The sequence below is a fragment of the Monodon monoceros genome, unplaced genomic scaffold (assembly GCF_005190385.1).
Source record: "Monodon monoceros isolate NGI ecotype Baffin Bay Population unplaced genomic scaffold, NGI_Narwhal_1 Super_Scaffold_6, whole genome shotgun sequence".
NCBI lineage: Eukaryota > Metazoa > Chordata > Mammalia > Artiodactyla > Monodontidae > Monodon > Monodon monoceros.
In genome coordinates, this window is record NW_021703783.1 from 42,973,547 (window position 1) to 42,990,942 (window position 17,396).

The following is a 17,396-nucleotide window of genomic DNA, read 5'->3' on the forward strand; positions in this document are numbered from 1 at the left end:
TACAGAAATCCATAAAAGAGAGCACAGTGCCTCGTCTATAGTAGGCACTCAGGTAATAGTTGAAGAATTAATCAATGGTGATTAAACAAATGAATGTTACTTCATGTGAGCCCCAATCACCTATGGATACAGAAATCCATAAAAGAGAGAGAAAATACTATGATAAACTTTTGCGTGATATAATCTTGCACTCCCTGTTTGTCCTACTACATACTTCAAATAATGGTTTATGTGAATAAGGTTAATGCATATTTAGAGACACGAGAGGAAAGTGGTTGAGTTCTCCTGTGGGCTACATAATCCCACAAAATTTCCCAGTGGTGGTGATGACTGAGGGAGGTTCATGATTCAGCAGGAGCTGATTTTCCTCTCCTTGACTCCTCCAGGTCAAGAAAAAGCCATATCCTGATTGGGTGACAGATGTTCTTGGGGCCAGGCTGCAGGTCTTTGAACCTGTAAAGGCCCCCTCAGGTTTCTGTGAGGCCCCAGTGAGTAGGAACACTTTCTGTTAGAAGTTATCCATAAATTCACCACCAACAGGTAGAGTGTCAGCCAAGCAAGGTGTCCCCAGAACATCTGATACCCCCTCATGTGACCCTACAGTGCCTTCTCCCGCCCCCCCCTCCTCCATACTCCACTGACCACCCCTTGGGCTTCCCCAGGTCAGACACTGTCTGCTGGCCTTGGAAGGTACCGCCTCAGGATGAATCTGTCACAGGGGTGGGAAACTTAGCCAAGGGGAGGTAGAGGAGTTTGACATCCAGGCCAGGGCTGTAGTGGATGCGGGGGTTCTGGGAAACAGTAGCATGCTCCATGCTGTTAGTGATTTCACTGATCCTTGACTCTGCCAGCTGTATCGTGTTCTTTAACTTGTCAGTATCTGTTTGAGGGTACAAGAGGGGGAAAAATAAAAGGCTCTATTATTCTTCATTAAAGATTGTTTCTTCTGAATTCCATCCAAGCTCCTTGTTCACCAGACCACTGATCTAACATTTCAGGCAGATTTCACAAGCTCCAGGTCGCCCCTTAAACAAACACCCTATAAATAATCTTATTTCTCTTCCCGAATTCAATAGTTGTGAATTAAATTCCTACTATTGCATTAGACTAGCAATGAGAAGAACTGTGCCCAGTTCTGCCACTTATTAGTTGTGTGACTTTGAGCTTAAACTATCATCATCTATAAAATGGGGATAATAATACCTGCCCTAGAGAATAATAACGATGAATAATAGCAGGGTAGACAGTGGAGGAAAGAGGAGAGAAAACAGGTGAATATAAGTGCACAGAAAAATTGGAAGGAAATAAGGAAAAATACTGTCTGTCTGGTGATATTCCTAGTCGCTGGAGGTTTTTTTTTTTCCTCCTGTGGACTACCTAGAGTTTCCAAATTTTCTACAAAAGCATGCAGGGAAAAGATGTTATTAAAAAATAGTAACACTGCCTTTGCTTTGGTCATAAGGTCATTATGGGGCTCAGAGGAGCTAAGGCACAGACAGGTACCTTGTAAGGCTCTAGCAAATGTGAGGGGCTGTTCCGTTAGCATGGTACACACGGGTGTGGACATGGGTCCAAGTCTGCTGTAGCTTACCACACAGATAGGAGACAAGCCACACGATACGCTTAGGGAGCCCTGACCTGCACCCTCACCCCAGGACTCTGGGAAGGGGGTAGCTCAGTGGGACTCATATTTCACTGAGCGCCCCAAGGACTCAGGAGGAAGTGGTGCCTGAGAGTCAGACTTCGTGATAAGGGATTAGAACTTGAAAACAAAGAGGAAGCAAAAGCTAGCCTGACTTGGGGGTGGTCCAGGAAGGCAGAGAAGTCACCCCTTCTGTGCAGGACACTGGTGGGCAGTTGGTGAGGGCAGAACGGTGTCGTTCAAGTATGCTTTACCCCCCCCTCCGACTCCGAGGAACTCCTTCTGTTTCTTAAAGAGAAAACTACTGCAGTGAAAAGAGGTAAACTACATATTAGGGGTCCCAAAAAGAGCCACACTGACTTAAAGCCAGGCTGTCTATAGAGCAGTAATGTCTTAGGAATCCGACGCTCTGTGCTCCGTCCTTGGGTCTGACACAGAGTCCACCCCCAGCAGGTTCCAGGCGGGGAAGCGAGTGTCAAAGGACTCATTCATGAAGCTCGGGGTTACGGCTCCCTCAGAGGCAGGGAAGGCTGTGTGGGCTGATGGGATGAGATGGCTTTGGACCCACAAGCTGATGGGGTGGAAGAAACTGCCTGAGACTCTGAAATAGTCTAAGGCACATCCTCTCCATGTTCTCTCAAATAGTTATTGCACTCCTGCTTTGTGCTGGGCACCCAGCTAGACATGGATTGAGGGAGACAGGGGTACCCTTTAGCCCCTGTCAGTCTCCTGGACGGTGAGGAAGAACTCAGGCTTTGCATTTGGGCATCCAGGAAACGTTTGTGCTATTGTGAGAATTCAGCAAAATAAAGTCTATGAAACAGCAGGCACTAGGCTTTGGCACTCAGTATGGACCCAACAGTCCTAGTCCCTCCCTAGGAAGAAAGGGGACTAAAAGGGGAATTTTTGGTGGCTTCCCTGGCAGGGTTGAGATAAAGAAAGAAACTTGGCAGGTGGCTGTGTTGCTGCGAAGTATGCTAACTAGCCAGGCTGTGCTCTGTGAGGACCAGAGCACTGTGTCCTGTTCACATGCTTATCCCAGTGACTCTGTGTGCTGCTTCTTCGGGAATGTGCCTAGGTTAGGTTGCTATTAACTAGCCATTTCCAATATGGTTCTATTTTGGGGATAGCTAAAAATCACTCCAAGATACCTGGCCTGTTCCCGGATTCACAAGCCAGGGGCCGGTTTGATTGGCCATAACAGCTTGCTGGAGTTCGTGTCCAGTGGTGCTTGTGACCACTCCTAAATATTTCTTCAGTCTGTCTCCACAGCACCTGCCCCACCCCCAACACTACCCCACATACATACATACTTCCCACAATGCCCAAGACCTTTCACTTCATGCCTTTGTCGGTCCTTCACTGCGTTTCTGAGGTGGCCTCCCAGCTGGTCTCACGTCTCCACCCTCATTCTTCCCACGGCACACAAATCTGATCAGGTCATTTCAGAGCCATTTAATAAAAGGCTCTCCAAAGTCCTTCAGGATGAGAGCCACACTTCTTTTTTTTTTTTTTTTTTGCAGCCACACTTCTTATTGGAGCCATCAAAGTCTTCTACTATCCGACTCGTAACGTCTCCCGGCTTCATCCCCATGCCCACCTCTTTACACTTTACACTCAGGCCAGACTAGTCATAACGATGGCTAAGATTGTTGAGCCCTTATCATATGGCTGAGCTGAGTACTTTACATTCTTGTTTAACTCTCCTAACAACCCACGAGAGAGGAATTATTATACTTTATCGTGGAGAGACTGAAGTATAGAGAGTTGTGTAACACGGTTAGAGAGACTACTGTCGTCTATAGCTTGCATCCACACCACCTTCGAAAGCACACAAGTGCTATGGCAGGTCTCCAAACTGTTGCTCGTGCTCTTCTCTCTGTGAAACATTTGCCATCTTTTTCCCTTTTGGTGAACTCCTATTTATTCTTCAAAACTCACTAGGACACCAATGGTCACCTCTGTGAAGGCTTTTGTGACAGCAGAATTAAGTCCCTGTACTGTTGCTTTGTTTGTTTGTTTTTAAAATTTACGTCATTTAATTAATTAATTAATTAATTTATGGCTGTGTTGGGTCTTAGTTTCTGTGCGTGGGCTTTCTCTAGTTGCGGCGAGCGGGGGCCACTCTTCATCGTGGTGCGCGGCCCTCTCACTGTCGCAGCCTCTCCTGTTGAGGAGCACAGGCTCCAGACGCACAGGCTCAGTTGTTGCTTTGTTTTGTATGCATGTCCATTGTTGCACAATTTGTGTGGCGTTATACTTGCTTTCAGACCTCCCCTTCTAGATTCCTAGAGATTTTTGTCTCATCTGTGTATCCCAGTAAACACTAGTAAAACTGAAGTAAAAATTAGAGTATGATCACTCGGAAAATTTTTATCTAAAAGTAGTCAAATGTCTGCGTAAAAATTTTCCTCTGAAATCATGGAGAGAACTACAGATGAATCAGCCTATAGTATTTTATAACCCAACCCTTACTTTTCTTCTGAAGAACATCAGCTTTTCAACAGTGGTTTTCAGAGGAAGTTCGTCTTTCTACACATTCTTTTAGGGACCTCACTGAAGACTCTCCAGCTTCTGCCTGCATTGAGCTACTTAGAAAACGTCTTTGTGGTTTCCAGATGCTGGCTGAGTCTGTGTTTCACCCCAGCCTCATAGTGACCCCATAAATAATTTGGATCATTCTTTGCTAACTGAGAGTTTTAGGGGAAGCTCACAGGGAATATATATTATCCTCCCCCCAACCCCCAAACAGTTATTCCCCTTGTTTATAGCAACAGCTACAGATTTCTCTCTGGGAATCCATGCCTCTTCCATTCTGAGTCCTTTGGTCTAGGTAGAGTGCATGACCCAGCCTGAGCCAATCAGAGCTTCACATTTCCCCAGGCACAGTGATGGGCTCAGGGTTGAGTACATCCTGCAATTCCCTCTGCTCCTGCCATCATTGGCCCACCAAGTCAGAGTAAATCTTAGACCGTTTGGGGGAGCTACCGGAAAGGACTATCCTGGGAGGAGATGAGGAGATGCTGCAGCCATGGGACCCCACCAACAGGGGAGAGAGCTGTAAGCCTGAAGCTAGTACAGAAGAAGCAGAGCCAAGAAATAGGGTGATTTGAAATGAAAATAGAGCTTTCCTCAGCTAGTGGAGGGTTTACCACAGCTGGATTGTAAAGGACAAGTGTCAGCTGAGAGAGCACAAGACAAAGGGCAGTCACATGGATTAGCACAGCTGGTGTATTAGCTCTAATTCTATCGATTTATTTAGCATTTGAAACATCCAGCCCTCTGTTCAAATATTTATTGCAATTCCTGGTTACTTTAAGACCTCTAACAGGCCTGAATAAATCTATAAGTACTGAAAAAAAAAAAAAGAAATAGGGTGAAAGCAGATCCTAAGAACATCATTTGTGGACTGGATCAGGCAGTGCCTGAAGCCCATATCCTTATACTTTTTAGTAATAAGCATCAAGAAATCCCTTTTCTGCTTAAATGATTTGGGTTGGATTTTCTGTCACCTGTAACTGAGAAAGCCCTAACTGATCCTCAGAACTTTTTACTTCTCCTCACAGAATTCTAATATGACCAGAACTGAAAGATTACTTTCCCCAAGGAATACTTCTCCAAATACTTCTCCCTGACTTTTCCCTAAATCAATGAATGAATGATGCCTCCACCCATCAGGTTTCTTGAACTAAACCTAGCACTCGTCCTGGATGGCTTTCTCTCCCTCCCAGTACCAGGAGGTCTAATACACACCGGGCATCTATCAACTTCTTTCCATCTCCTCCACTTCTCTGTAGCCCAAACCACCGACATGTGTAGCCTGGAATACTGCAGCAACCACAGCAGGCTTTCCCAATCACAAATCAGATCACATCCTTAATCCTCAGTGTGCTTTGATGCTCTAATTTATCCTGGGTCTCTTCTGCTCCCCCTGCACTGCTCCCCACCCTCTGGTATCTTTAAAGTTCCTCTAAGGGAACTCAGTGCCTCAGGGCCTTCCTGAAAAAACTTTCTTGCCTATCCACTTTCCAACAATGCCTAACTTATTCTTCCCCAAAGTCAACTCAGAGAAGCCCTCCCTACACCATAATCTAAACTGGGGCCCCACTCCCAACCCTATTCTTTTTTTCATGGCCTTGTGTTTCTTCCCATAGTCATTATCCACATTTGTCACTAAATGTGTGTGTTGTTATTAAGATCTATCTCCTCCACTGGGCCTTAAGCTGCAGGCAGCCAGCTGTGTGCCCTGCTGTTTTGTCCACTCTCACCCCCGGCTCTACCCAGTGCCTGGCATGCGGTAGGCTCTCAATAAAATGCGCATTAGGTGAATAAATGGCTGTTATGGTTTTTAAGTTATGGTGTCTTGGCTTTTTACTCTGTGGATGTATGAGGTCTAGGAGAGCAATTCACTAAAATAACCACCCCTGCCCCCCAGACAGTTAGATACCTGCCATTAATTTAACTGAGTGATTATATTTAGCCCATTCAGAGTTTCTGGGTATATGTTTAAAATTCATCACTTTGGATGATTGCTAGTTAAGAATATCTCTTTGCAACACAGCTCGCAGGTACCAGTGTACTAGAGAAAAGGAGGCCATGCTCTTTTTCTCTGTTACACTGGTAATAGATAAAAACAACAAACTTTTAAATCAAATTGTTCCTACCAGGAAGCAGATAATATTCTAAGCACTTTTTATATATTAACTCATTTAATTTTTATAACCCATTACAGATGAGAAAACTGAGCAACTGGCCCAAGGCAAGCAGGAGAGATGAAATTTACAGTCAGGCAGCCTAGTTTCAGAGTCTAAGAGCTTAAAACCACAACAGGAAATTGCCTCTCAGGGATGTTCATGGAAGTCAAGTAAAAGAGAGGGAAAAAATCTGGCTTAGGGAAATATATGACTAGGCCACTGAGGCCCAAATGGAGCAGGATGGGGCTGAGAGCCGGCTGCTTCACTCTGGACCAAGGGAACCTCCTGAGCCAGAAAAATGCCAGCCTCACCTTTCTGTCCCACACAAGGGCAGCTTCAAGGGTGGCCCTGAGGGTCTGTTCCGCCTCCAGGCACTTGGAGGGAGAAATGGAGAGAAGCAGGAAATCTTGTGAATGATCCTCTCCTGAAACCAACTGGCTTGGCTTTGGGATTAGATGCTCTGAGTGAATGTGGGGCCGCCCAGTCCTCAGAGTAGGCCTCTCCCTCCTACCACAAGGTACTCCACCAGGTCTTTTGGCCAATCCCTCCTCCGCTGCACCTGCAGGCCACCCCTCCTCTTGTTCTCCAATGGTGGGGGCTCCGTGCATCCCTCAAACTGGAAGAGTTCCCCAAACTGTGAGTTTGGGACAGTATAGTAAACAGCTGTGATGTCCCTCCTCTACTCTCCAGAAACACCTGAGATTCACAGGAGACCCTTAGGCCAGGGAGAAAGAGAGCCCCTTCCTTTAAAACATTCGCGTGATTTTCCTCTTTACTGATTTGACAAGCACTTAGTGCGTGAGAGATACTTCACAGACATTAATCCTCACAGCAGCACTGTGAGGTAGGCACTATCATTAACTCCATTTTATAGATGAGAAGACTGAGGCTTAAGGCGACTAGGTAACATTCTCAAAGTCTCCTCCTAGCCCGTAAGTGGCAGAGCCAGGCTTCAAACCCAGGCAGTCTGGCTCAAGTAGCTGTGCTCTTAATAACTTCTCTGTACTCATAGCAGTGTATTTTCACCTGATTCACCTGCATACGGATGTTTGGGGGGAAAGCAGGTGCCAGGGGCGGGGGGGCAGCATCTCTCTTAACACCCCCATCTCCCCGCAGCTATGGTTTTGTCACTCCCCCAGCAGTTCTCAAATCCCAGCTCTGCCACCAGCTGTGTGGCCTTGGGCTCATAACCCCTCTGAGCCTCCATCCATCATCTGTAAAATGAAAGTGGGTCAGTGACCCCCCAAGACCTTTCCATCCCTCTCAGAGATCCCTTTCTCTCCTGGGGAACGCACAGATATGGAAGTACTCCTCTCCATAGCTCTCGCGGGTCTCCTGAGGCAGCCGCTCCCACAGCTTGCACGTGCTCTTCTCCATGCCCTCCAGGTCCTTCTTGCCCAGAATGGATGTCCGGTAGTTCCCCGGCTCAATGATGCTGACTTTCACCCCAAAGTAGTGGAGCTCACGCCTGGGAAAGAAGAGCTGGACTCAGTCTGGGACTCCACGATGACAAAGGATCATCAGGGAAAGTCACCTCTGACACCTCTAGAGGAGCTGATCTCCAGAGATCAGGAACCTGGAGGTGTGCCCCCCACCCCTGCACCAGGCCCAGCATGGCTTTCATGCAAATAAGCCCTTTCCCAAGCCTGTCTCTGGACAATTCACATTAGGCAAGCCTAGCCGGGAGGAATTTAGACCAAAGCCTTGCTCCGACCAGGTCCCTCCCACTCAGCCCCACCCCCAATGCCTAGGTGGCAAAGGAGTGAAGGGATCTATGCAAGGCTTGCATCCTTCTCAGAGGGCTGCCCACAGCACATCTGCCCCCAGACCTCTCCGTCTGTTTGGAGGACTCTCCCTCCTACTCCCACAGGCCCAAGCAGCGTGTTGCTTATTCTGAGACAGCTCAAGGGAAGGCTGCTCATCACCACCCCACCTCTTCTCATTCCTCTTCTCTGGGTCCCTGAGGAAGGCCCCTGGAGGTCTAGCCTTCCTCCTGCTACTGTTTCAGCATCTTCTCTCCAGATCTCCCCTGCCCACAGGGTGCCCCCACCCAGCCCTCTCTTCCTAAGGTGAAACCCCCAGAACTCCTACCCTGAATGGTTTGGCACCTGGGCCCAGTCACCTGATGCTGTCAGAGAAGGCCTCGACGCCAAACTTAGAGACGCAGTAGCCGCCACCAATGACAGCCACATGGCCACCAGAGCTGGACATTTTGACGACCCTGCCCTGGGCTTTCTTGACCATGGGCAGCTTATGGAGAGTCACTTCGATCAGTCCCACCAGGTTCACGTTGATCACCTTCACATAGTCTTCCTTGGTCAGCCATTCATTGGGACCACTGGGCAGGCCTACACCAGCATTGTTCACCAGGGCCCAGAGGCCTGGGGGCACAGTGGAGGGAGGGAGAACCAGACAAAAATCAGCAGTGTCTCTGGAAAAGCACCAGGGTCCACGACCCCCCAGCTCAGGGCTGCTGAGGATGGTTGAGCATGTCACAAGGCACAAGACAGCCAGTCTGGCAGTGTGGGGGCGGGGAGCTATGACAGCCCAAAGGAACATGGGCCTTTTACTAATGGGTTTTCCCTAAAGGGGCAGTTTTTCTGATTCACACAGTCTGCCAGCTAGCTGGACACTGTACCAGCTACAATCCAGGCTTTAGCTAATAGCATCTAAGCTATTGGCTCTGGGAAAAGAGATCTCATTTTCATACCAATGAATTAATGTTTCAATTCCTTCCCCCATCATGCTTCCCCCTCTCTGTTCACCTGAGTGTAAGAAACCAACTCCATTTCACACATTACCAAAATTACTCTGTTCATTCATTCATTCATCCATTCACACATTCATTCATTTCATGCATCTGTCAGTTACAGAGGAAGGTGCTAGAGACATTAAATGAACAAAACACGGTCTTAATCCTCAACGATCTCAGAAACCAGAGAAGAAATAAATAAGACTTATAAACAAATACAGAAGACATTCAAATAAAATAATTTTGGAAAAATGTGAAAAGGGCTCCCTTTGAGATATTTAAATTGAGTTGGTATAAATGGAGAGAAATATTGCTAGGTATTGTCATTCAGCTCTGCAAGAGCCAGGCTTGAAGAGCCTCAAGTTCTAGTCCTGGTTCTACCTCCAGCCTTGGACAGGTCACTTCCTTTCCCTGGGCCTCAGGTTCATTGTTGAGTGGATTAGGACAGTTGTTTCCAACCTGTGGTTTGCAGTGCCGAGAGCTTTCAGGCTGAACCCCAGAACCTGATAAGGAAGGGAGATGCAGGAGAACCTCAATTTTCATTTGTCTTACATACTGAGGTTCCAAGTAAAATTCCACTTGGGGGACGGGCTTGGGGTTCCTTCCCTTTCCCTCCCCTTACCTCACTACCCCACCTTGGCCTCTGTAGCCTCAAGATACTCTTCCACACACACGTGGGCAGGTCTAGATGTAAACACCAATCATGGTTCACCCCTTCCCCTAGGCCTGGGGTCCCCACACAAGCTGTGTCCCCATCCTATCTTTCTGCCTTCCTCCAAGTAGAGACCCCAGGAGACCAACTGGCTGGCAGGACTCAGAGCCTTCCCAGCTAGGGGAGACTCTTGTCTTACAGTGGAAGAAATGAGCTGCTGAGACCCAAAGGCTGTAAAACCCGAGTGGTCTCTGTCCCGCTGCCACCTCTGATCATCCCTGGTAAATAGCTCTGCCTGCTGGCAAACCAGGACAACTTTAATTTTTCTTTTTTCTGCAAAGAGAGCTAGAGAACTTTCAAAACAGTGTGAACAGCTTTAGGGTCATGCCAACTTGTCATGTCCAGACACTCTGAGGGGCAAGAAGAAAGCACGCAAGTATCCCTTCCTCCCATTTCCCAGTGCTTCTTAGACCAAAGATGTTGCCCAATGGCCCCCCAGAGATGTCCCCATACTAATCCCTGGAACCTGTGAATATGGTGGATTACATGGGAAAGAGGAATTAAGGTAGCAGATGAAATTTAAATTGCTTAACTGACCTTAAAATGGGGAAATTATCGTGGATTAGCTTGGCAAGCCCAATATAATTACAAAGGTCCTTCTAAGTGGAGAGGGAGCCAGAAGACAGAGAACCAGAGAGATGGCAGCCTGAGAAAGACTCAGCCCAACCTTGCGGCCTTGAAGATGAAGAAGGTCATGAACCAAGGAATGCAGGAGGCCTTTAGAAGCTGGAAAAGGCGATGAAATGCAATCTTCCCTAGAGCTCTGCTAACACTTTGATTTTAGTCCAGTGAGACCCATTTTGGACTTCTGACTTCCAGAACTATAAGGTAATAAATTTGTGCTCTTTTAAGCCACCGACTTTGTGTGCATTTATTACAGCAGCAATAGGAAACTAATTAATATACCCAGTGAGTCATTAACACAAGTGGCTCAAAGCTGAATGTAGGGCACTGGGCGGAGACAGCCTGTTGAAGAAAGAAACTGACTCTTGCTGAATTATTCATAACTTAGTTCATTTGACAAATATTTATTGAGCACCTTACTAGATGCCAGACACTGTTCTAAGCACCAAGGATATATAATAAATAAAAGGAAAAACACCTGCCCCACTAGAAGCTTTATTCTAGCAGGAGAAATAGAAAATAAATAAGAAAAATAAGTAAAATATATTGAATATTGGATAGTGGTAGATGCCAAGGAGGAAAATAAAGCAAGAGTTATTGTCTGCCCCTTCTGGGCCCCAGAGCTCTCCTGCCCTGACTCGTGTGCACAGTCCCCAGATTAGCTCCCTCAGGAGTCAGGACTTCCCCCAGGCTGCTCCTTCTACAACTGAGCCACCCTATTCTTCCATTCCTACACCTACATCTTGCGTGTGGGAAGATCCCTGGGTGGGTCCCCATTCAGTCCTAGTCCATCCTTAGCCCACAGCCTCCTTTCCCAATAAGAGCAGGCACCCTGACATAGGCACTTACCCTTAGGTCAACCTGGTATCCATCATGATATGAGGAAGAGGAGAGACCTCGCTCCCCACCCTGCAGTCTAGCCTGACACGGTCAAGGAGAACAGACGTCCCCACTCAGGGAGTCCAGCCTCATGTTCCCTCTCTCCTCCCCCTAGCCTGATCCCGACGAGAGACGTGCTCACATTTTTATAGGAGCTGAGAGTTAGGACTAGCAAAGTCCCAGTGAGGCAACTCCATCTTTCCGACAGACGGAATGCATATTCCCTCCCTGAACTTCTAGCGCAACCTCCCCCAAACCCTGCTAACCCTCTGAGTTTCTGGGAAAGAAAACTTCCTTGGGAAATCACCTCTTCATGTGCACAGTCCAAACCCTGCAACAGGTCCAATCCCACTGAGCTACAGGCCCGGCCCCTTTGTCTACATCACCTCTCCCATCCCATCTGAACAACAGGGTCCCTGATAACTCTCAGATACCTGCGGGAGAAAGAGAGAAAAAGAAGGATAAACTGAGAAAGCCAAAGAATGCAATTCGTCCCACCTTGCTCTCCCACTTGGTCCCTCACCCACTGGGCTGCTGCTTTGATGCTCTCAGTCTTGGTGACATCCAATAGGGTGGTCTGCAGCTGGTAGGAGGTAACCTGCTGAAGCTTCTGGGCCCCCTCCTCAGTGAAGCAAGCAGCCAGCACCCGCATGCCCCGATCAACCAGCTGCGTGGCCAGGAGGTTCCCGAATCCCGAGACACAGCCCATGATGAAGACGTACTTGTCCGAGAGGTTGCGGACCAGATTGCAGTTCTTGAACATACAAGTACATAAAGGAGAGGTCCGTGATAGGCGCCACAGCAGAGGGGAGAGGTGATGGCCAAGAAGAATCGGGCTCAGAAGATAGCAGGAGAGGCTGGTCCTCCGATCCCCAGTCTGCTGGAGCCTGTTGAGAAGAGCTCTCCTCCCTTCTGCTGCCGGCGACAGATGCACGGCCGCTGGGTGAGCCACTCTATAACTTGTATAGGTGGATGCATCACCATGCCAATTTGCCTAGATGCAAGAAATTCAAGTCCAACCTGAAGCTTTGTCACTTCAGACAGCCCTGGTGGCTCCCTCTCTGTCTCCCCCAGCCCTAATGGGTGAAGATGCCAAGGATGGGAAAAACCACAGTGGTGATGTTAGTGCTGAGAAGCGGCTCACCTGGGTGGTCTGAGCAGAGGAAAGAAGGAAGGAGGACTCAGCCCAGAGGACCCTCCTGGAAATCCCCCACTTCCAGCCCAGGGATCAAAATCCTTTGTCATGAATGCGGGCATGTGAAGAAATGTAACTGTTATTTTCGGTGGAAAAATTAAGACAAATTCACTAACGCAAAACAAACAAAATTGGTTTTGTGCCCTCCAAACCCCAAGAGAAATGAATTCCAGGTTATCAGCTCTTTGGAATTCTCTGTCCTTAGGTGAGTCTCCATTGCGAGAGATGATGAGAAATAAAGGGTCTGCCCCAGGGTGGATGTGCCTCCATTGTCCTGAGGTCAGAGGCAGCAGGCCCCCACTTAAGGGAAACTGGTTATGTGAGGCCCCAACTCCCAGAAAGCAGAAACCCCTGAGGGGCTCAGGGCCTGGGTCCTGGGGAGGTGATGCTCAGGTCACCAATGAGGAGTCCCCACAGCACTCCAAGCGGGTCCAGCACCCCCCTCAACCAGCAACCAGGCAAATGGAGGGAGTCAAGGACCAAGGACACATAAGCTCCCCCGGGCAGGGCCCCCAGTGAGAATTTTTCTTCTACCTCCAGGACCAGATACACACTAGGTGAGCTGAGGAGCCTGAAGGGGGGTGATGTCAGTGAAAGGAAGGGACTGTAAAGTCAACTGACACAGTGGCTCATGGAAAACGCAGAGGGAAGGGAGGCCAGGAGTCAAAATGATTCTGATAACAGGTTGAACCACAGGTGTCAAGAAAAGTCAGGAGGAGACACTTTGAGCATAGGGAGAGAGGCAGGAGAAGAGAGAGTTCTGATATGAGCGTCACTGAGACTGAGGTCCAGCCAGATGATGAAGATGGCTCATGAATTCCCTGGGCAGCTGTGGAAAGGGCCTGGGGCCAAGTCCTTGGCCCTGAGAGGGGATGACATATGGGAAGAGCAGAGGACTGGGGTCAGGGACTTAGAAAACTCTCAGGGTCAGGACTTGGAGGGAAGGGAGAGATTCCAGGCAATGGGGCAAAGAACACACAGAAAGGTAGAAGGGAAGCCAGTAAAGAAAAGGAAGCAAGGATATGAGACAGAGGTATGAGTAGTGAGGGGCCATGCCCAGGGCTGCATAAAATATGGGGACAGAATTATGCTGGAGTTTGTGGTTTATCTTTGGATAAACCTCTAGGGTCACCATTTCTCAGAACAGGCCTGAGGAAAGAGCCCAGGCTCATCCTGAGGGACCCGGGACAACTGCCTACACCTTCGCTGTCTAGAGGGTCTGACACAGAAATGGGGCCACAAAGTTCTCTAGAGTGAAGGGAAAAGAATGCGTCTCTCTGCTCTATGCTATCTATCTACCAAGGTTAGTCAGCTCCAGAATGTCACCACAAATCTCAGAGAGTCTGGCCATTCTATAACAAGGGTGGTGGGAGTAGCGGGGGTGGGGGTCAGTTCATGGACCCAGCCCTGGGGAGCAGACCCAAAGCCTGCAGGGTATGGAGGTAGGAGGTGGGAGGTGGAGGTGAACCTCACCTACTTCATACCCACCCCAAGGCACAGCACTGCCTACAGTGGGTCTGGGAGGCATCTCAGAAGTCTGTCTGCCTCCTTGGTGAGTGAACAAGGAAGTCTTGGCTGGAAGAAGTCAGACAATGTCACTCAAGGGCTGAGCAGGCCCAGGAGTGTCCCAGTTCTTCAGACAGTCCCAGTTGGTGAGATCCAGGGTTTTGTCTCTAGACCTGAAAAAGAATGACTTGGAACTGTCCCAGCGCAAGCCTAGGCCTGACTCACCATCTCATGGGCCTGTCTGCTGACTGCTGGCTCAAGCAGCACTTCCCTGGACTCAAACTCCCAACATCAGAAAAATGCAGGCCATGGAATGGGGGTTGGGAGGGCTGCAGGACCACGCAGAGGGCTCTTCTCCTAGGACTGAGAATGATGCCCACTCTGATGAATGGCCTCCTTATTCAGCTGGCACATGAGGCTGATGGGTCAGGCTGGTGGTTGCCTTGTGCATCCCCAACCCCTGCTCGCAGGTACTTTCAGTGGAGAGAGGACCCTTTGCCTCTTCCAGGCCATTTCCATCCTGTGGGATGAGGAAACGAAGGCACACTCTGAGGAGATGAACACAGGTAGAGCAGGTGGGGCTGAGCCCCCTCCCAGCGGCTCACACCCTCCAAACAGTGCAGATTCCTCAGGGTGGCAGGAGGGCCATGAGGCTCAGAGCCTTGAGAGGCTGCTCAAGGACCAGGGCACCGATGTGTGCTATTGGCTCCCTGTTCCTCAGCTGCAAAACTTGGTCCTTTCTTCCTAATATCCCCAGAGCCTCAGAAGAAGCCTGGAGTAGAGATAAGGAGGAGGATGAGCTGCATGACCTTAGAGACTGGAAAGCTCCCTCCCTCCACCTTTTTTCCCTTCTCTTGAAGCATCATCCCTCACACAGCAACCCAAATAGACCTCCCATACACCCCAACCTTGACTTCACAGGGCCCTGGCCCTTGAGGAGCTCCAGTAGACCATGGCATCCATCAGGAAGGAGGGTATGTAGCTCTTGGGAAGTAGATGAGCTTGACATCCCAGTCAGGTGAGTATCATCAGGTGCGTGGGTGGCAGGTGGTCAGAGCACGTCCACGCAGTTCATGACCAAGGACAGAGATTCAACTTGCAGTTTTTCAAAATATTTTCAGTTATTTTGATGTCTGTTCAAGATGAAAGTTTCCTTATATACTTCCACATCCCTCCTTTCCAATTCACAGCTCTAATATGGGAAGGAACCTTCTAAGAAATCCTGCCCTCCCCCTGCCCCACCCCCACAAACTCATGTCCCAAACTAATCCATTCAAATTCTCCAAGAAGCGCCCAAATTCTTACCCCAGGAACAACTGTTCCACGCTAAGCGACCTCTGGCTCTACTTCTGAGAATATCCAATACATAAATTGGATCTTTCTATAAACACTAGAAACCTAAGCACATGAAAACCAGCTGCTCTAAAGTCAGTTTGCCATGAGTCCACAGGTGTCTATCCTCTCTGGCTTCAGTTTCCTCCCAAAATAACAAGGGGTTCAGATGAGACAGTGGTTCCCAGGTTTACCAAGCCTGGATCCTTTCCTTATGTCACCAGTTGACCACATGGGATCCTGGGGATGGAGCTCATGTGCCCACTGTGTGGGTGAGTCAGAGCCTGGAGGATGGACCTGAGACTGGAGGAGGTGCTAATGATGGACCCAGGCTTCCAGACAAGGGTTTGCTTCTCTCTCCAAGGTCCACAACTCACTCACCTGAGGCCAGGAATGTCTCCGCATAGAGTTCCTTGACCTCTGAGCTGGCCTGATCCCATGCTGCCTGGAGGCCCCGAGAAATTGCCTCAGGGCTGGTCACAAAGGTCTTGAAGTAGCCAGGCTCGATCATCTCCTCCTTCACCCCAAAGTAGGAGAGCTCCTTCCTGCAAGGGAGGCAGGCAGAGGGGCAAAGACTTCAGAGTTTTTATAAACCAAGACACAAAAACACACACACACAAATAAGACACCAATACAGGATTGCAGTGCGATAAGCAGGAAACTCTGGGAGGTTGTGAAGTACAGAAAAGCCAGAAGGAGAAATCTTATGATGTTGTTATTCTGTATAGAGTTTGAATATTTTTCCAAATATTTTATATACATGTGCTTATGCTTCTAAATCCTACCAGTTGAGTTGCAAGGTACCACTTAAGTGCTATCTCCTCATATTCCCCTCACATCCAAATGATCACCAGGCTTTTTATATTTTATCCCCTTCATACTCAATTTCCTCTCTCCCCTATCCTAACCAGTCTACTGCCTGGCCATTTATCAGCTGGGCTGGTGTAACTGGACCTTAAAATGCATCTCCCTACCTGGGATCACTTCCCTGCCCCATATTCAGAGCCATCCTCAGCCCTGCAGCCAGTAGGGTCTCTACTGCTGATATGATTAATTACTTTCCTTGATTAATTGCTTCCATGGGGTTACACTGCAAACAAGGCTCCCCCAACCTAATATCATAGCAGTAATGTAGGTGGAGCACACTGTAGCCAAATTATATCGGTGACAATTCTACCTCACTTTCTGAGTGTGGGCCAACTTCCAGGGCAGAGTAAGTTCATTCAAACTCTACAGTCGCCAAGTCCATCCTGACACCAAGAACTTAGAAGGGAGCTTCCCAATGAATGCCTGGCAAAAGCAAGAGAGAAAGCTCTGGAAAAAAGAACTCTAAGTCTGTGATGAAAGGAACTCCCTGTAAAAGGCTCCCCCAGAAGCACAGAAGCAGAAGGACCAAGGGGGTGGGGGGGAGGGTCTCTGTCGCAGGCCATAACCTGGGGGAGTCCAAGAAGGCCTCCATGCCATATTGGAAATGCAATAACCTCCACCCCAGAGGGACACGCGGCCCGTGACGCTGGAGATGTTGACCACACGGCCCCTCGCCTTCCGCACTAGGGACAGCAGACTCAGGGTCACCTTGATCACCCCCAACAGGTACACGTCCAGTATCTTCATGAAGTCCTGGTTGGTCAGCCACACACTGGGTGCAGTGGACATGGAGATGGTGGTGGTATTCACCAGTCCCCAAAGTCCTGGGAACAGTGAGGGCGAGAGGGCAACACCATGCTGGGCCCGTGAGTGAGGACCCAACAGAGGTTCCAAGTCACCTTCCACCCAGTGAGGACTTTAGGAGAGAGGCTGCAGGGGGAACGGATGGAACAGAGACCAACATGCTGCCTGCGGGTTTGGGGAGACCAGACCCTGTAAGCGGTTGGAGGACAGAAGGTGCACCACCCTCCTGACTCAGTCTTCACGCCCAGCCCACTGCCTGGTGACAAGGGGCAAGCACCCCAGATTGGATGAAGGCAGGGACTGAGGCTGAAGAAATCTAGTGGGTCCATAGTCTGGAACTTGGAGGGTGAAGTTTTGAGTTTTCACAGTCCATGTTGTCCTTGCAGACG

At 48.9% G+C, this 17,396-nt stretch overlaps 2 protein-coding genes across 2 annotated transcripts in view; both read right to left on the reverse strand.

Annotated features, from left to right (window-relative positions):
* Positions 1–15: 15 nt before the first annotated feature.
* On the reverse strand, positions 16–12,137 carry SDR9C7 (short chain dehydrogenase/reductase family 9C member 7). The gene is made up of 4 exons (XM_029206490.1): positions 11,802–12,137; positions 8,459–8,717; positions 7,632–7,804; positions 16–880 (listed from the first exon to the last, which is right to left on the reverse strand). The coding sequence occupies exons 1-4, from the start codon at positions 12,064–12,066 to the stop codon at positions 699–701; spliced, it is 879 nt and encodes a 292-aa protein (XP_029062323.1). The 5' UTR covers positions 12,067–12,137; the 3' UTR covers positions 16–698.
* Positions 12,138–14,919: 2,782 nt separating this feature from the next.
* Positions 14,920–17,396, reverse strand: part of RDH16 (retinol dehydrogenase 16) — a 4,105-nt gene continuing 1,628 nt past the window's right edge. The window contains 6 exon segments of the mRNA XM_029206715.1: positions 14,920–14,990; positions 14,993–15,064; positions 15,067–15,137; positions 15,714–15,881; positions 16,770–16,803; positions 16,806–17,027. Of these exon segments, the coding sequence (XP_029062548.1) occupies positions 14,920–14,990; positions 14,993–15,064; positions 15,067–15,137; positions 15,714–15,881; positions 16,770–16,803; positions 16,806–17,027 (638 nt within the window).